Below are 20,514 nucleotides of genomic sequence, written 5' to 3' on the forward strand. Positions count from 1 at the left end.
AAAGTAGACTTGCTCTTTGGATGCAGGTAATGTTTTCTAAGGATCTTGCTGATGAAAGTTACTAAAAGCAGGTTCAGTATAATGAAAACCATCCTTGGATTACCAGTGATGGGTGACAGCATCTGAGGCTTTCCTGGCACTAATGCTGAGATCATCAAATATCACAATTTGTTAACATCTTGAATGGAGGGCAGTAGGGTTTCTAGGTGCTAGCATGCTCCACTTTAGTAACTCTTCTGCTCTATGGCTGGTTAGACTTTACTCTGAGGCTCAGACAACAACTCGTTGCAGTATTTCTTTCCATTTCTTTCTTTTTTTTTTTTTTTTGTGAAGACTGTGACACAAGTTATGCTGGGTCAGACACACTCTTCCAGGCTTCAGAAAAATGCATCTCAGGGACTTCTTAGCCACATGTGCCATGCTTGTATTGAATAGGCCTTACAATAGTTTTTTATTCTCTGAATTTGCCATATCTGCTTTGAACCTACAAAACCATTGGCAATCTAGTATCGTGTACAATTAGCATCACGGTTTTGCTCTGGTATTGTGTTTGACCCATCACAAAAGCAGAGGTCGTACGAACCAGCTTTGAAGTCCCAGGGCATAAACACACCTAAGATTTATGTTTGAATGGGACAGAAATAAGCTATGCAACCAGAATAAGAAATTGTTGACGCATTATTGATGAGCTGTCAGGTTCCACTTGCAATTCCACTTGCAAATTTCCAGTCTAAGGAAAATGCCCTCAGAGTGGTTTGATACAGTTTCTACGCTCATCCATTATAGGCAATCTCTTGAACTTGTATGGCTAGTTTTCTCCCCAGTGGAAACAATTTGGGGTTGGTTTCATTTTTTTCCTTTCCCTGTCAAATGTCTAGTTTTGTCAACCACACCTGCTCTCACTGTATGCTGCACTGTGCAAATAAGCTGGGCAAGGCACCCTCTGTCTCTCAGCTCTGATATTCTTCAAGAGGATACCTAATTGTTGCACTGACGCTATTCCCAGTCTGCAAACATCTGCTCTCACCTAGTGAGTCCATGTAACGTAGATAACTCATGGCAGACAGGCTGGGATTGCACTACCTGTTTCAACTGTGAAGGCTGCTTGTCAAAAATAATTGATTTGATTGTATTGGCTGGGTCTGTCAAAGTTTAATGGCACATTGTGGTAAGGGGCAATCTTAGAGAAAGCCAGAGACCTGTAATACAGAACTGGGTGTGTGCTATCAGGCCCAAGCAATATCTGTTGATTGCATAAAACTTCATTAATGAAGTCAGTAAAGTATTATTCAGGGCAAGATGTGGGGAGTCCAGGTGTTGTGCATAGACAATTTCAGGTTTTCTAGCAGAAACTCCACAGGAAGCCTCCATTGTAAAAAATGTTTCATTCAAATGGAAATATGTTTCCAATACCACCACAAAAGGTCAAGACTGGGAGTAAGCAAATAAGTCTGCTTGGTATATAGCAAAGGAAAGAGGATCGATGTCTTCTCTGGAGTGGAGCTCATGCAACTGCTGCAAAGATGACTCAGGAACAAAACTGATCCTGTAGCCACCCATTGCTTTAGGTGAAAGACACACATCATACCCCTGCAAGAGAGATGCACCACAAAAGAGTGTAGGATCTAGTTTTCAAACAGCATTGCTCTCATATGCGGTGAGACTGTCACCCTCATTTTGTTTTCACTTTGCTTCATCTATTAATATTACTGGAAGCAGGGAACATGGAAAATTAAAATCTCCTTTTTAAGCCTGGTGCAGGCCAGAAGCAGCAGAATTGGCAAGATCCCAAGGTCCCACTCCTAAAACAATAAGCAAGCATGACAAATAGAAAACTTTTTCATTTAGAAAACATTAATGTCATTGTTATTAAATTTATGGTTAGATAAAATCTCTGTTCAGATACAACCAATTATATGTGATATGCTATGAAGGGAGGATCCAGATTTTTTAGCCCAATAGCAGAAGTAATAGCTGAACTGAACAACATATTTATGGACCTATGTAGTCTAGACTGGTTATCTTACCGCTTTCCCACTTCCCCCACCATTTTGCCAACTTTCGTCTGGCCAATAAATACATGGGAACTGACAGAGTTAATTGCCTCTAATTGTGCCCCTCTCGTTATCTTACCAGCTTTGACTCACCATAACCGGTACAGATGTTGGCCAGATAAGAACTCTAGACTCTCTCCATATATATAATATGTATGTATTTATTTATATATCCAAACATGTTAGATATGCTGCTCTAGCAGACTGGATCCGTTATTTCATCACTGCTAGGACTGTACAGCCAACTGGCTGTGCTAGCTGCCTTGGGGGCAGAGACTGAGATGTAATTCCTGCCCTCTGCTGCCTGCTCCAGCCCAGGGCATTGGTGAGATACTTTCAGTCATGACCCAACAAAGTCTGGGTTAATAAGAATCATGGGGGGAACAAGGGAGTAGCATTGCTTGGATGACATAGTACTTCAGCAAGGCCAGTGAACAGTATGCTGGAATAAAAAATAGTTTAAGTATCAATAAATAAAATATAGAAATCTGAATTGGCTGAAAAACTGACACAATTTATCTTTTGATATTTCTATTTCTGATATCTATAGGCAAACCTGACACCTGAAACATCAGGAGACGGATTCAAACTGAACTCCTGACTCTGAAAGGCATTTTTAATCAGTTAGGTTCCAGGGTCCTGGCTTATATAAATGTAGGAATGCTATTCACCTCCTTTGTGGGGGAAAAAAAAAGAAAAAACTTTGGAAAAAAAAGAAACCCACAACAAAAACACCCTAAGGGGTTGTAATAAAAACCCAGATACATTAAAACCAATAAAGATGGGGGGGGAAAATTAAAAGAAAATAATTTTATTGTCAGGAAATTGATTCCAGGGATACATACATTTTTTTGGTCAGGTAAAGGTTGATTTTGGTTGAACTTTCTGTCTGAAAAGTTAGTGAGATAGTTTGCATTGGTGGTGGTAGGAAGTAATTTTTTTTATATGTCTGAGTTGTGTTTGTAGATTTTTCGAACTGCCTTTCATCCTTTAGTCTTCAGTGGGGTTGTACAGCCCTTTCAGGAGCCTCTCCCTAGGGCTGAACACTGCCCTGCAGCATGGAAATCCCAGCTCAGTAACAAAGCAAAAGTGGAAGTAACAAAAAGCTTGAGATAATGCAAGATCTCCCTTGATGAACTCTGAGAAACACTGAGTCACCTGCAAAAGGGAGAGATTTGATGGGCACCCTCAGTTCTCACTGCCCTCAGACATGTATTATTGTGAATTTTCCTTCAGGTAATGGTCATTCTCTCTACTCCTTCACACTTTGGTTCGTTGCATGGAGCCAGTGTACACACTGTACATTGTGAATTATCTGTTGTTGTTGCCATTTTTAATATTTTCTTGCTGTATTTCTGCGTTGCAGATGTGGATGAATGCGCTTCAGATTCTCACCAGTGTAACCCCACCCAGATCTGCATAAATACTGAGGGGGGCTATACCTGTTCCTGCACTGAAGGCTACTGGCTGTTAGAAGGCCAGTGTTTAGGTAAATCCTTATGTGATATGATATTTTAACATCTGTGCATATGTACCTGTGAATCTCTGAAATAACATCACTAAGCATTTTTGTCAAGTACACAGTTAAACCTTCAGTATGTGGAAACTGTCTTCTGTCTTTGTAAGTGCCCATGGTATGCTCGGCAGAGAGACTACCTCTTGGAACAAAAATGTAGATGTAAATGCCATATGATTAGCATCCATGTAATAGGTGGGATTTTCATATTCCCAGTCTGGATTCCCTTTCATGTAAGATCAATCACAAGCACGTTTACAAAAATATTTTTCCTAAACAGACCTGTCCTTTCCTCACTGTGGCAGTGGGGACCCAAAGGGATCTGTATTTGATACCAAGAAACAGAACTGAGAGTAAATCCCTAGAGTCAACCAATTCTTTTGCTTGGGGGCCTGAAAAAAATTACCTCTGAACAGGCTGCTGTTTCAGTAGCTTCCAAGAAGTTTTATTTCAGTTTTATTATTTTCCTTGCAGCAATGTCTTGTTCATCCTTTTATCCCAGTCCTATTGAAAAAAACAATGCTCAATGAACAGCACGAGAAAACCTTCCATCTCCCCTCTCTGACAGCCCATTCCCCTCACTTGATATGCCCGGGGGATGATGACATAGATGTTAATTTTAGGTAAACAGATAAGACCTGGGAATTAGGATACAACTTTTCCTAAGAAAAGTTTACTTATTATTAGTTTTTCCCTCTTTATTAGTTTTTCAGCTGGCAGGCTGTTTGCTGCCAGCTCTGCAGAGCTGAACCATCCCATCACACCACCTCCACTGGAAGGAGAATGGGCTTTTCCTGTCCATGCATACCTGAACCATCTCCAGTTATTTTCTGGCTTTCTCCTCCTAAGTACCGGGTGAAGGACTCAGTCATGACTGCTTTCCTAACTACTGCAAACAGCTGCTATGTAATTCACCTGGCAGGGACAGAGCTGAGCCCTGTCCAAGCTGGGATCTGTGCAGCCATAGCCATTTCAGGGGGTCACTGTCTTGTAGTTCCCCTGGAGTATGAAGTCTCCAAGGCCCCTGCTCCTTAGTCTCTGATAAATCAACCTGTCTTGGGGAAAAGAAAAAGCTTGTGTTGGAGGTTGTACAGGCACATGTGATGGGAGGGGATGAAGGAGAGCAGAGAGGGGGATTCTGCTCTGCATCACCTGTTCCGTTACCCAGCTACTTCTCCCAGTTACAGGCCAAATGACAAGGTTTTGTGTGGCATTCAGGATTTGGGCATGCATCTAAAACATGCTACTGCTTGATGGATATACCAGAGAACTGAAATGATTGCATTGCTGAATTGATTTGAGTATCTGTATGCTATTTAAAATAGGCAATAACATCCCAGTATTGCCCAATTGAGCAATCATGGGGTGGATTATTACAAGGCAATGCAAACAGTGAAAAGCAAATTGTGTTTAGAGTTGCTATATTTTTCTCTAAGTGTAAAAAATCTCAGTTTTCAATACTTTCCACTGACTTTGGAGAAGCGATTTTTGCTTTGCTAGCATAAAGCAGTAAAAGAAAATATACTGTAATCAGAGGGCTGAATTGGGTTTTAGAGACAGGTTTTTTTGGTGCACTGTTAGTAAACCACAATTACAGAACCCTGCACTTCTATCTGTTGCAATTATCTCTGTAAAGTTTACACAGATGAGCCAGTACAACCATATCCACATGAAACATCCACAAGATGAAGCCCAGTAAAAGTCATTATCTCCAAAATGTAGCACTCCTGAGATAACAGTCCTGCAAAAGACAAAGCATGTACCTAAAGGAATGCATTGTGTCAGTGAAATTAGGTATTAATTTATTTAAAAGATATGTCCCTTTTTGCAGGATTTGGGCCAAGCCTACTGCTGGTGTACTCACCATCACTCATCTGGCCTTTAGGTTATGTTGCTAACTGACTGGAGATAATGCACTGGGGTTTCTACTGCACAAACTTGGCTTCAAAGCTTTGAGAGCAGCCATTAAAAAAAAATCTCCATAAATCAAACACCAGTTGATACTAAAGGAAATGTAAACCTTGGAAGGGACAATTACTCCAGGTGTTTCATTTTAGTTCTTAGTCATGGGGCAAAATTCTAACACTTACCATCTTACATGTCTTACAGCATCTTCTTGTGCTTGTAACAGTGAGTTGCATGCATTGCTAATGTTGCAATTCAGCCCAAGCTGCTATTTTGGCATTAAATTAACTGTTTACACAGTCTATAATTTGTCAGTTAAAAATTCATATAAAATGTGAATGTGACTACTAGGGAAAAAAGAATATCCTCACTAAAAAAGAAGCCTTTAGTAACAAACACTGCTTTTCTAGTGAGTAGCTTTGGTATATGTGGAGCAAAAAAGGTTTCTATGTTGATTCTGGCAAAATTTCTCTGCAATGTTGGCTGTGCTTGTACTGGTGGGCTGTGTGTCAGGTATGCTTCGAGGTAGCTGCTTAAAGGAATGGACCGGGCTTCCTGATTCACATTAAGCTGAAGATTACAGCAATGACTATCAATTCATCAGGCATACTGATAGATGTCAGATGTGGATAAAAATATATTATATATTCTACTGGCTAGAAATGTATCTTAATATAACTCTGTATCTGAACGCCTGGAAGTTTGGCTCTTACATCCATAACCAGTGTGCTGGGTTGTTACTGTGTTATTGGTACTGGTAACTCAGTGTTTTTGCTGCTTTGTATCTGCATGTGAAAATGCAGACCACTCTACTTCTCATCCTTCCCCTCTATAGATATAGATGAATGTCGCTATGGCTACTGCCAGCAGCTGTGTGCCAATGTGCCCGGCTCCTACTCCTGCACCTGTAACCCAGGCTTCACCCTTAATGATGATGGAAGATCATGCCAAGGTATGTGTATGGTAAACCATGACTGAAGGCTTTGGTCACAGCCCAGCAACATCCTTAAAATTTGCTTAGTTTTTAGAACACAAGTAATGTTCCCAGTGTTGCTTTTGAAAATGTTCATAGGTTTGTCAGACAGATATTCTGTAATTTCACTGTACCTTGAAGGGGTACAGGTGCAACATGACGGGTGTATCGGGAGAAATATGCACAGAGGCCCAAGCCTCAATTCACTCAATTCACTGAAATTGCCAAGAGTTTAGGCACTGAATTTACTATTAAAATCTGAGCCTGTGTGACCCACCTGAGACAGGAAAACTTTGTCAGATGAGTAAATTAGGTTTGAGTCTCCCAGGTTCCAGACTGGGGTCCTGAGCGTTAGACCACCTTTTGCTGTGTTGTGCTACCTCAATCAAAGTCAACTCAAACTCTTCACAGAGCCACTTCCTAGTGAAGGAGGGAGCATCTTCCCATATGCTGCAGGAAAAGGTCTGTCCTAATGATGGCCAGAAGCTGCTAATGTCCTAAAAGGAAAAAAATTGCTTTTGCCTTAGCCCAAGGTTTCCATGAGGGTGCTTCCTCATTGCATTATCTTCCTCAGGAAACACTAAGTATTTCTTCTCAGGTCTGTTATGACAGTATTGGTTCAATGGTTTTAAAATTGTAGGATAAAACCAGAAACAATTGTAATAAATATTTCATCCCCATCTTCCATGTTATTTTTTTGGTTGAAGACATTCCCAAAATGCTTCATTGTGCTTCCAACATGCTATTCCTAAGTATCAGCCTGAATCCCAATAAACAATACTGAGTTGGTTATGTTTTTTCACAACAAAGCATTCTGACTGCACAGCTAATCTCTTTGAGATGCTTTACAGTAAAAAATTGAAAATAGAGTTTGGGGAGAAGTCAGTGATGCATTTGGCATTGGTTTCCCACAGATGTGAACGAATGTACAACTGAAAACCCTTGCACTCAGACCTGTGTCAATACCTACGGCTCTTTCCTCTGCCGCTGTGAACCCGGCTATGAACTGGAAGCTGACGGAGTTAACTGCAGTGGTAACTGTCTTTATTTATCATTTTGTTTTCTTTAATTGTATTAAGTTTACTTTTTCCAAGATATTACTTTGTACATATTTTTTAAAAAGTTTTTTGCCTTGGTCCATGGCTAGCAGCAGGGTAGCTACAACTCATATGATCTTCTTTCCAGCTAAAGTACACAGAAAATACCCAGCAAAGCTTAGTGGAGGAGGGCTGCAAATGGTTTTAAAGAAATAAGCTAAACATTCAAAAGCTCCAAGGTAACAGCAAAACATAAGAAAGCACTTTGTAATGCTAAACAGGAAGCTTTATTAGAGAAAGTAGATATAGTCCTAGAACATTCTTCCATGATTAATGAAATACTTTATATAAAGCATTTTTCCATTTGTCTGTTGAATATATGTATTCCTCTCAATCCTACGGCTGCTCACTTCTGCCTGAAACCTTTCCCAGTTTCCCCTGTATGGCTCTGGCTACACTTCAGAAACAATATATGGTTTCTTAGTACAGCTATTGCTGATCTGTTCAGCACATAGCAGAATTGTGCTTACGTCACCGTACTTTTTCCTCTCTTGTTTTTGTTTTTATTATTTTATTTTAATTGAAGGCAAAACTTATTTCTTTGCCTAATGTTCCCACAACCTGATAAAATTTGATAATCCAGCCAATATTTCTTGGAAGGAAAAATGCACTGGAAAATACTTATATTTTAAGTTACAGTAAACAGGTGTAACATGATGTTTCAGAGAGAGACGATGTGTGAGATGCAGTGTGTGTATAGGTTAGAGTTTCCCAAGATGTTTTTCCTTGCAAAACTCTTTATTATAAGGGAAAGAGCAAAGGTTAAATCTTTAAAGGGTCTTATGCATTTAACATTTAGACTGCAAGACCTAACCTAAGTTTTCTGCTTTTTAAAGGAATTTCTTCTTCTAAGTTAGTCTCCTGCACCTTTTTATGTGCTCATCTCCTGAGCTACTTGGGGGCCTGAACCAGATAAATTTATTCCAAAGCCACGTAAAGTGGTGCTTGAGCCTCATCTGTGTCTGAGAGTTAAGCCAGCGAAAGGGACTCTCCACCACCCAGATTTAGAGCAGAAAATCTTTTTCTGACAATCCTATGCAAGAAAATGTTTGTCAAAGCAGGTCAAATTTCTCTGGATGAGCTTCCTTCACTTCACAAACAATCGCTAGACACCTCTGAGGCTTGCAAAGGGAATGCCTGGTTAGGAGAACACTCATGAGACTGGGCTCAGATGTACTTCAACAGGAGCTGGATTAGTCCATGGCCTAGCAGCCAACTTACCTTGAAGATGGGAGTCATCCCTGCTCCAGTTCAAGGAGAGAGGCAGAGATTTCAACCTGGTTTCCTGACATCATTATTTTCTAATCACAGAGGTCTTCCAAGCACATTAGATGTACTCTGAAATGCCTACCATCTTGTTGTTTCCATGTAGTCAGCAGAATGCCAGAATTGTTTAGGAACACTGTGGGCTCAGCAGCAGAAATGCAGGACGCTTGGGGCTCTAAGCCCCTCAGCACTTGACAGCAACTGGGCACTGGTCATACAAATCCAATGTGCTTGAGGTCTGGGCTAGGATGCCTTGAGGGGGTGAGTGATATCTCAGTCACTTTATGAAGTCAGCCTTCAGTCCATATTTTGTAAGGAAGGTGTTTATTTCAATAAACTCACTGGGGAAACCTGCACAATAAAAGGACTATGTATGTGTAGGGTTCCTTTTATCTCCCTTTTGATAATGTGATTTCAGCCATAAAGCCACTTTAACATATTTGAACTTCAAATACTTTCCAATCCCTCTGCACAACCCACCAGACGTGGATAAATGGACTGAGCCCAATTTAGAAGAAAGGGAAATTCAGTCTGAAGAGTAAAAGTGATTCGCCTGGAAGAGTCCACATGTCAGAGCTGGGAATAAGAACTTGGGAGTTCCTGGCTGGGGCTCTGGCCTTTGTTTCTTTCTTCCCCTGAACAGGGAAATAAGGAAATGATTAATGGTAGCCTCCCTCAGTCTAGTGCCTTCACATGTGTTTTCTTCTCAGTCAGCCGCGCCTCCACGTGCGGCTCTGAAGTTTGTCTTTCTCACCTAAGCACAGTTCTGCAGAACACAATGACTGGTCAATTCACGAGTGCAAGGGGAAAAGGGCACAATTTCTGCTTTCAATCAGTTTTGAAAGACTGCTTAGTTTCCTGGGTATCGGGGAGATGGCTGGGCCTTCCAGTAGGTCTGACCCAGGCTGGGATGAGCTCTGAAGTCTTGCTGGAATGACTTGGAAGCAACTGACTAGAGGCTAAGAAACATAAAACAGACGGGGCTGGCTGCAGGAGTTCTGCTGGGACCCATGTGGCCCTGGGAAAGGGAAGCTTGCTCTCCAATAAAAGGGGAAAAAAAAAGAGGAGAAAACTACTGCCAAGTCTTTCCTTTCAAATTGCAGTTGCAGCTTTGTTGTTGGAGTATCTCTATCTCTGACGTAAAACAGAACTGAAAACATGGCCAGCTGGTGACAGGTATTAGAAAAGAAAAATAAATAAATAAAAGCCATGCATTGTGTTCAGCAGCAGCTTTGGTTTTCCTAGGAAAAACTGTTTAAGCAAGAACTTGCTGTACAGCATTTTGTCAGGTTACTGCAGAGCTCTAGGGAGCTGGAGGGTGCCAGCTGGGGTGATAGGCAGGGAACCTGGATGGCCACCCGCCTGTGGGACTCTCTTTTGACAGTAAAGCCAAAGAGACTAAATTTTGTTTTACCACTGCAGACATGGACGAATGCAGCTTCTCAGAGTTCCTCTGCCAGCATGAATGTGTGAACGGACCTGGTTCTTACTACTGTATCTGTCCTTCGGGCTATAACTTGCTCGACGATAGTAGAAGCTGCCAAGGTAAGAACATTCCTGCACTGTTTAAAACCTGAGGGGACCAGAAAATAGATCCTGTGTCTAGAAAGAGATTTTCAAGAACTGAGATGCTTGGTCTTTGCATTGTGCAGAGAAATACTCCTAAGGGCCAATTACGTAAATCTGGCAAGAATGTCATCACGTGAATGAGGTGAACTGGTGTGTTGTTTTAAGTAAGACTTTATTGACTAGGAAACAGCTACACGGGGAAGACCTCAAATGCTCTCTCCTCTGCTGCACGTCTCTATTTTTCCCATTCTCTAAGGTCAGAAAGCTTGAGCAGCCAACTCCTTTCCATTTTTTTTGCAGCACTTGGCATATGGGAACACTCCAATAAGCAGAAATGAATGGAGTAAAAACTGATCTTTAAAGAGGAGACAATTATAAAAAGGCCACTTCTCATGGTGCAAGGGTTTTATTTTGGGGTATTAATTTTGGGGCAATTCCTTAAGATGGAAACGGGTTTGTTGGAGTGATGTCTTGTACATATTTCCCTGCTTTAGCCTTTCTCTTGCTCCTTGTGTTTTAGATATCAATGAATGTGAAAACAGAAACTTCACCTGCACTGCACAGCAAACGTGTTTCAATATCCCAGGAGAATATAAATGTTTAGACCCAGTACGATGCGAGGAGCCTTATCTCCAGATTAGTGAGAAGTGAGTAACATACCCACAGCCACAAAAGCAACTTCTCTCTGTGAGAATCATATCTAGAATAAACCAAATGAGATGTAATATTACGACACAGCCGTGAAGTCTGTCTAGAGAGCTGTACATACATGCTGTTGCTGCATTCACCACTGGTAAGCTTTATAAAAATAATAAATTGCAATTCCTTACCAAGTCACCAGGTGGGATACGATATGATATCACGCTCAGATGTGTGGGAAGTTAACTGGAAAAAAAGTTATCAGTTAGTAGAGAAAACAGCAAGGTTTGTGATGTAATAAGAGACATTTACTTACATTACTAACCAACTTCACATATGCTCAAATGCAGTCTGTTTATTAGTATGAGTATTTCCTGTAAATGGTAACTAGCTTATGCCTGGGAAGTACTTTAAAACAGTAGATGATCATGACAGCAGGATACAAGTAGTTTCCTATTGCTAAAGGTTAAATGTTCCAAATAGTTCACAGACTGATCTCCCTTGTCCATTTCTAATTGGATATGTCTGAATGGGGCTGTTAGCATTGTCTCAACTGGGAATTATTTGAGCAAGTAAAAAATAAATCCCACATTTCTAAAAATTGCCTGTTTCTTCTACATTTTTGAATGTATTTGCCTGGGGTTCAAAATATTTCAGTTCCAGATGGATCTCTCTGTATTGCAGTCCTTATTATTTCATCCATAGTGTTTGCACTAAACCCAGTTACCTGGGATCGCTTGGTAGTCAAATGTATTTCACAGAAAGGCAAGAGAGGAAGAATTAGCTTCTTTCCATTATAATTTATTCATGTAATTACATTGCTTTCTGAACTAGACCAGCTGAAGAGTGGACACATAGTGTTTGTCCAGTTCCAGGTTTACCCACCTTCAGAGGTGGTAGAGTCTTAGACTGGAATTTGAAATATCTGAAGCCTCTGTATCTAAATTCCCTAGATCCCAACTATAGAGTCCTCTCAGAGCAGCTTGCAGAACTCTTGATCTATTAGTTTTGTGTTTGGTGGCTTTGGCTCATGTCTAGATGGGACTGCATTTAATTTGTGGCATATGTCTAGAAGTGGTCAGGATAAAAGCCAAGTGAATTCCTTGCATCTGTGTTTTCTGTGGAAGGAATTGAGTGTTTGCAATGCCAGAAGCCTCTTGATGGGGGCCATGCCAGATAAATTGTCTGAAACTGGTGTCAGTAGAGGAAGTTTATAGAAAAAACAGTCAAAAAGACCCTTGTCCAGTAAATTCCCCAACACAGCTTTTATAAAAGGACATCCTGCCTCACAACTTTAATAAAGTTCCCTGAAGAAATCAGCAGCATGTGGCTAGGGCACATGGACTGATGCAGCCTGTTTGGGTTTCCAAAGGCTTGAAAAGACTCTCACATAGTTATCATGGAAATTAAGCAGCTATAAATAACAGAGAGTAGTCCCTGGAACAGAAGAATAAGAGACTGAAAGATAAAAAATAAATAGAGGACAGTATTAAATTGTCAAATTGCACATTGAAGTTCTGCTTCAGAGGTCTAAGCTGGACCTACTTGGCCCATCATAAGCAACCTGGGAAAAAGAATAAACCATGAGATGGTCAAAGTCAGCAACAGTATCTGAGGACAGTAGATAAAAGAGTGAGTAGAAAAAAATTGCAGAATAAACCTCAATGACTGCAATAAAAATGGCAGATGAAATTCAGTGTAGATGAATGTAAAACAAAAAGACAATCCCAAATTCACAAATTCAATAAAGAGCACTGATCTGATTATAATCCATCCAAACGAACATTTGAGGGTTATTCTAGTTCCATAATCTGCAGTACTCACTAGAGGTCAGAAAAGCAACCTGAATTTGAGGTGTTGGTAGGTAGAGAATATTCTTGGGGCATATGCTATTATGTACCACATTTTTAACACTGTGCAGTTCCTTCCCCTCCTCTCAATAGAAATATAACTGGACAAAGGTTCATAAGGAGCAATGAGGATGATCAAAAGTATGGAATAGCTTCTTTTTGAGAAACAACTAAGTTAGGACACTTCAGCTATGAAGAGGATCAAATATGAAGTCCTGAATTGTATGAAAAGGATGAGCAGGGATTGACTAGCTGCACTCCTTTCAAACAGAAGAGCTGGGAGCATAAGATTAAGCCAGAAAAGGCACCATGCAGAGAAAGATGAAGGGGACTGTGGAAGCTCCTCGTCGCAGTGGGCTTTGGATGTGTGTGTAAGGGAAAGCTGGAAAAGCTGATAGATAAGAAATGTATTAAGAGCTGATGAATACAAAGAAGACATCTTTGCTTCAAGAATTCCCTGAGTCACAACCAATTGCAGGCTGTTGGCGGAAGTGTTGTACACTTGGCTCATTATCCTCTTTTTCCTTAGAGCTCTACATTTGACGTTATAGCTTTGTTTGGATCCAAGATGTCTCCCTGTATGTTCTCATGTAGTATATAAAATATTTCTAAACAAATAGCACTACATTTACGTAGCACTATCAGCGAAATGATCCATTAATTAACATTATTTTGGGGACAGTTCAGTTTAAATTACTATCAGAACAAACATGTACCGAGTATTCTATACCTGCAGAGCTGCTCCACAGAAAGTACACATTTTTGAGTGATCTAAGGAGACAAAGAATGTGAAAGTATTTTGGCCTAGAAGACAAGAAAAAGGAAGCAGTGATATAAGTAGGCCAGAATAGCAACAAAGAGAATATTAAAAGTGAGAAAGTTTATTACAAGTCATTGATTCTTTTAGCTGGTCAACAATATTCTTTGTTTATTTATTTATGCATCTGTATTTGCATATAAAGAATAAAATATTACAGACAATTGTAACCCCTAATGACAATTCTGTCTCTGACAATTAGCCGCTGCATGTGTCCAGCTGAAAACCCTGGTTGCAGAGATCAGCCGTTCACCATCCTGTACAGAGTGATGGACATGGTGTCTGGGAGGTCTGTGCCTTCGGACATTTTTCAGATGCAAGCAACAACTCGCTATCCTGGAGCCTATTACATCTTCCAAATCAAATCAGGGAATGAGGGCAGAGAATTCTACATGCGGGTAAGTCTAGCGCTCACTGAGGGAAAATATGAAATATCTTCTCATTAGCTGAATGGCCTGATAGCAGAACTCACCTTTTAATCAATATCATTTAAACCTTCACTATGAGGCATTTTTACACACAGATGTGCAGACCAGTGTGCTGATCCGTAGGAACTGTTGGGTCTCTCAGGAAAGTAACCTACCCAAAGCAAACACACTTATCCTATGAGACAGTAGGTTTAGGAAAGCCCAGGGCTGTACCCATGCCTAAGAATAGCTCAGGTCTCCCATGCTCAAGAGAAATTATGGTGCCAAACTGTTTTTTATTTGATGGACAATCAGTAATTGTCACCAAAAGATTCAATGTTTCTTGTCTATTTTATTGATTGGAAATCGAAAAATGTGAAAAACACAAAAGTAAGCAAAAACCCCACCCCTTTATGCCAGGGACTGACTTTCTGTGTTCCTTGCTTTCATTTGCTATCCATTTTTTTCACTGAGAACATACATTTTATGTAGACCCTGTTAGAGAAAACATAACTACTTGGTTTTTTTTAATTTGAGTTTTCCTCAGAAGACCTCTCTTTTCTCCAGTCATCCTTACCATGCCACTGACATGCAGGGGTGATGGGAGTGTCTGCACAGAACGGGGCACCTCCATGAGGGGTGGTGACACTGAGGAGGGTAATTTTCAGCTGTAGGCAAAACCTGGCTCTGATATTCGCATAAAGTCACATTCAGTGGCTACTGACAGTTCCCCTCCCTCATGGACACCGGTAGTGGGATAGATTCCAAGGCACATTTCTCACAAGAGTCTCAGATTCCCACTGTAAGAAAAGGAAAAGGCTTCAAAATCACGAATTGACAAATGGTCCTGTTACAATCATTATATCTCACAAGAGCTTTCCTGTTGTAAAGTCATTACTGGTTCCACTGACATTTTCCCCTCATCCTGGCCAATCCACCCAGCACTGAGGCCCCAGAGCCCATCACCACTGCCCAAACTTGCTGGTTCTGTTGAGTTACCACACAGCCATTCCCTGGGTGGTGGGCAAGCAGAGCTGGGCAGGAGGGACACTGAGGCACCAGGAACAGGCCCAGCACAGGGCAGCCCACCCAGCACCTCCTCATGGCTATGTTGGCCTGCTCTGATCAAAGGTAACACAAACACCCAGTTTCAAGGTAAAATAGGACCCACTTTGTCTACACACATTTCTGATTTTACTGTCAGCAGTTCTGATTTTTAAATGCATGTAATCCACTTTTCTGGCCAGACATTGCAAAGGTCTGCTTCCATTTAATAAAGGACTGGTTTTCTGAAGTGCCCTCACATATTCAAAGCTCTCTTTGGAGGGTGAGGTTTGTGCCATTAACACACACAATGTACCACAAGCCTGAACCCTGTTCACATGGGAATGTCTGTTCTCCAAGCTCTGTTAACATAACCCCTTCTCAGTGTTCGCTGCTTCACAGTAACACTGTCCTTTACATCAAACTAAAGAGTATCTCACAAAAACAAACAAACAAACAAACAAAAAGGTGACATACTTGTTTATACCCTAAATCCATGTTTTCATCTTTTTCCATTTGGGCAATAGCAAGTGTCTGTGTTCAATAGCTCTTTTTATGTGCAGGGCTTTTAAAGGCTTTACAAACTGTAGAAGGTGATAGTTCATACAAAACCCTGAAAAGGAGCCAAATGCTGAAATAAAGCTCTGTCCTATCAGTTGCAGCGGTTACAAACAATGCAACAGAAAACACCTATTTTGGCTGCTTGAAGACCATAGTGAGAGAGTAGTTTTCAAGAGCTGGCTTTGGCAATCTCACCTGCTTTCTCTTGTTTTGTGCACAGCAAACGGGACCAATCAGTGCTACTCTGGTGATGACCCGCCCTGTGAAGGGGCCCCGTACTGTTGAGTTGGACTTGGAAATGATCACTGTTAACACTGTCATCAACTTCAGAGGAAGCTCTGTCATCCGGCTGAGGATATTCGTATCACAGTACTCCTTCTAAACCTTGAGTTTGTGCCCTGGAAACATTAAACCAAAAGAGACAGTTCCTCCTCTGCAGAACTCTCTCCTCAAAAGCCAGTACATATAGCAGCTCCAAACCAAATCACTATTTCTACAGACCCGGTGACCTATGCCTGTCTGAGCAGGGAGGCCTCTTCATGCACAGTCCCTACCAGGATGCAGACATCTGAAGATGTATTTTCAGCAGATCCCATGTGATTCTCTGTGTGGTCATGTATTTTAAGGACTCTTCTTTTCGCTGTAAACACTTCTAGGGCATAAGTCTATGTGAAAGACTGTGAACCTCTGTAGCTCCAAGGCTGCTTAGCAAAAAGCACCAAAGAAACTGAGGAAAAAGCTGGCTTTTGCAATCTTGCATTTTTTTTAATTTTTTTTTCATTATAAACGGAAAGCAGACAAACAAGCAGAAACAGAAACAAAATCCCCACCTATCAAAACAAGGGATCTCCGAAGTCCTAACTTGCATTCCCAATTATCTCTGGAATTATCAGTCAGGCCCTTTGTCTCAATTCACCCTGCATTTGTCTTAGTTTCACCTGTTTTTTCTTTGATTCTATTTTATAGTTAAAATTCATTGTAAATTCATTCCAAAATACATGTTGTACTATGTAATCTTTTACTTTCTTACGAAGTGTCACATGTTTGGGTTCCTTCCTATATTAAATCTTTCTATATAACAGAGTTTAGAGAAATCTATCACTGGATGGTGTGTTTCACAACATTTAAGATTGTATACTTATTTGTACTCAACATCTTTGACACAGGCTTCCAACTGCCAGAATAATTTCCAGAATAAGTGGGGACTTTGGAGTAGATAAAAATCAGAATTTTATTTTTCCCTAAGTGTGACAGTTGCAAACAGTTTCTAATGGCTACAAGGTAGTAATACCATCTCTGTAGTTATGGCTGCAACTAATCTGTTCAAAGACTACTCAGGTCAGACGTGTCCAAATTCCTTCAGAAAAAACGAATTGTTCTTTTCACCTGCACTGTCTCTCCTACATTCCTAACATTGGGGAAAACAAGCTGAAAAGGACTAGGACCTTTTTCATTCATGCTTCTACCACAAAGCAGCAATACCCCCATCTCAAACAATGGGATCTCACAGTTTGCATAGGCATTGTTTTCTCAGGTATAACTGCTGTAACCAATATAAAATTTCTCCTAAAGTCCAATCTGAATCTCCAGTACTGTAATCTGTTGCTTTTTAGTCTACTTCTAGTAGAAATAGAGAACAGTTTATCTTCCCCTTTGCAGCAGTCTTTAACGTGTCTGAAGACTGTTGTCATGTCTCCTCTCAGATTGTTCTTCTCTAGTCTAAACAAACCCAATTCTTTTGGTCTTTCCTCATACATCACATTTTCTGGACCTTTGATCATTCTTGTTGCTCTCATTTGGATTCTCTCCAGTTGGTTCACATCTTTCTTGAAGCACAGTGCCCAAAACTGTTAAAAGTATTCCAGCTGAGGCCTCTCAGTGCTAAGCCAAATCTCTATATATGTTTAGTAGCTTGAAAAAAAAAAAAAATTGTATAGTTTGAAGGTATAATGCTTGTAGAAGCCATTGGCACTTTGGTCTTTTATTTTAGTCGGGATGAGGATCCCTATGCCTTGTTCTTAAATTTGTCTAGAACAGCTCTTTTGCTTCATTTTTCTTACTGGCTTATTTGCTCTCCAGCATTGCTAGGGCCGGAAAGATAACATTTCCTTTGTCTTTGTGAGGACTGGAAGTGCTCAGTGCTACTTGGGAGGAGTTTATGAAGATTAAAATGCAAGGAGGCAGGAGCAGAGTAGCAGCTTTATGTTATGTCTTCATTAAAGTGGAGTGAGCATTAAATGGGAGAATACAGACTTGGAAAGTTATCACAACACAGAGTGGATGACATAATCAAAAAATTGCCTTTTGTTCCTAGAAAGCTTTGTGAGTTAGTCTGGAATTGTTTTTCCCTAGCTGTAGTAGAGAGTCCCCTCTTTTTCCTTGTACTCAGCTTGAAGGAAGCCCTGATGCTCTCAGCAACAAAGCGCTGAATTGAGCAGCTTCTGATTCTTAATGGTTTAAAGGTTTTCTCTGTGCTGCTACAACATCCCAGGATGCTGCAGCTCAGAGCTCTGTACAAGGTTGTCCTTTATTGTAAAAACAAAAAGGCTGGAGTCTGACTCCAGGGTTTAGTGGGCCAAGCTGAGGGCAGGAAGCCAATGAGTTTTGTGAGTAGCTGACTTGGAGGCGATGAATGCAAAGGAAATGGGTAGAGAAATAGTAGAAACAAGAATTTGTTTCCTGAGTGTATCATGTCTCATCAAATACCACAGTCTTGGCGGGAAAAATAGAGACGATCAGGAAGGAGGAATGCTAGTTTATAACCATTGGTCTAAAAGTGCTCATGTGTCCCAGGTGATGGAAGTAAAACATGGGAAACATGCAGGCTCTGGTGGACCAGAGAGCAGACAAGGGGCAGGCAGGACCTTGCATTGAAGATGTCAAACTCTTACATTTTCCCAGTGCTTAAAAGCCCCTTTTTGCCCCCCTTTGTGCCTCTATGTTATGGCTTCTTCATGTCCAGTTGAGAAGGCCTTTTCTTCCTATCATCACATCACCTCCTGGAGAGGAAGCACACCCTGTTAGACATCAGACAGTTTCTCACTTCTGGGCTGTTCTCCCATGGCCCCCACATACCAACCTGATTTAACCCTAATTTAGGAACATCAAACCCCAGAGGAATTCCATAACAAAACACTTTGTTAAAAGAGTAAAGCTTGAATCCTTGGTTTTAGCAGGATCCAGCAAATACCCATAAAACAATATTACACTTTCTATATAAACAGTCTGCGCCTTAAAAAAAAAAGTGGAAAGTCTGGAAACAAAGGAATTCAGCCACTTCTCAACTGCCATAACGTCTTTCATCACTCACTATCACTCCAGCCAACTTAAATTTTGCCAAAATATATGCCAATCTCAAAATAATAAATTAGTAGCAGTTTACAACATCTAAACTCTCCATTTCCTAGTCAGGGGTCTGTTTCCAATAGACCATCGCCCTTTGAGGCCAGGACTCCCTAAAAGCAGACAGAATTCCAGGTCTGCTCAGAAAATGATTCCTTATTCTAACCCTCTACAGAGGGTCTTCTAACACAAGGAATTTTACCATATGGTTAAAAGACAGTATTCTGGCTGCACAGATGAGGTCACAGACCCTGGTCTGGGTATGTGTGGCTTCCCTCTGATTCTGCTCTCCCTGGTCAATCAGGGAAGGGACAGCTCTTTGCCTCTTCTGCCTGTCAGCTGTCATGTCTGTTTAAATGTAAGTCCTCATGAGGAAGACTGCCCCTCACTGTATGTTTGTACAGCACCTAATGTCAGTGCAATAATGGAAATAAAGGCAAAAGAAAGCAGTCATTGCAGTAATCTTTGATATAGATCACCATGATTTCGAAGGAGAAACTATTCTGACAAATGAACCAAGTGATTCATGCTGGTCGAGTTAGGTGCCAGAGGGATTAAAACGGCAAGAGATGAATGATCCATTGTTATAGAGCTGAATGGGTCCTATCATCTGGCTTATTTAGCTTTGAGATATTTTTAGGGGATTGACTTTTTTGACACAGACAACAAAACATTATTTCACCTAAGAGTTTGCTGGATCCCACAGAATCACTTTTCAACTGGTGATTCTCTTACTACAATACCTTTGTTGAAAATAACTAAGCTTCTTTGAGGACTGGTCACCCACCACCACCGAGTGTAGTGTCCAGGGCCATTCACACAGAGTTCTCTCCTTTTCAGTTGGGGGCCTGTACTCATGTTTACCTTTTTTTGACTTAGCTTTTAGAAGAGTCAGCTTTTTTTTGTCTCATAAACATGGTGTCAGCATCAGCAAAACTTACACATTAATTTTTCTCTGTTTAGAGCAAGCAGAGCAATATAATCAGTACAGTTTGTGGTCATGCAAGTTCTCCAGTCTGGCTTATTCACAGAATATGCTACTGAATATCTTCCGTAGCGTGTAGCTGTAGTAGAACACAATGGAAATGTTGTAACACAAAGATGTTAATTTAAAAAAAAAAAAAAAAAAGAGAGAGAAGGAATAAAAGTATGCCTTAATGTTATTCAAGCCTGACAGGAATTGTTGTTAAAATAAATCTCCATCCTGGACAGACAAACCCCTCAGCTGGTGTTAATTTGCATGACTGATGCTCTTCAATGCAAAGATAACAAGTGTCCTTAGACTCTTCAATGTGTGTTGTGTAAAGCACTGCACATGTATCTGTATACAAGAAGAATTTATAGAAGCTGCAGAAGTGGTAGTGTGGTTCTGCATTTGGAAGCTGTAAGACAATATGGCACAAGCAAATTCTGTTTCTTATCTGACACGAGTGCAGACAAGTGATTTACACCCATCACATTTTGTTGGTTTAAG

General features: G+C 40.7%; 1 protein-coding gene across 1 annotated transcript in view; it reads left to right on the forward strand.

Moving 5' to 3' along the window:
* The window catches only part of FBLN5 (fibulin 5), a 48,107-nt gene extending 29,313 nt beyond the window's left edge, over nt 1-18,794 (forward strand). Inside the window, exons 5-11 of the mRNA XM_027637708.1 lie at nt 3,421-3,543; nt 6,311-6,427; nt 7,363-7,482; nt 10,234-10,356; nt 10,901-11,027; nt 13,889-14,084; nt 15,919-18,794. Coding sequence (XP_027493509.1) covers nt 3,421-3,543; nt 6,311-6,427; nt 7,363-7,482; nt 10,234-10,356; nt 10,901-11,027; nt 13,889-14,084; nt 15,919-16,080 — 968 coding nt within the window. The 3' untranslated portion in view covers nt 16,081-18,794. The remainder of the gene's footprint in view (nt 1-3,420; nt 3,544-6,310; nt 6,428-7,362; nt 7,483-10,233; nt 10,357-10,900; nt 11,028-13,888; nt 14,085-15,918) is intronic.
* The last annotated feature ends 1,720 nt before the right edge of the window (nt 18,795-20,514 follow it).

The sequence above is a fragment of the Corapipo altera genome, unplaced genomic scaffold, assembly GCF_003945725.1.
Source record: "Corapipo altera isolate COAL_440 unplaced genomic scaffold, ASM394572v1 23, whole genome shotgun sequence".
Taxonomy (NCBI): Eukaryota; Metazoa; Chordata; class Aves; order Passeriformes; family Pipridae; genus Corapipo; species Corapipo altera.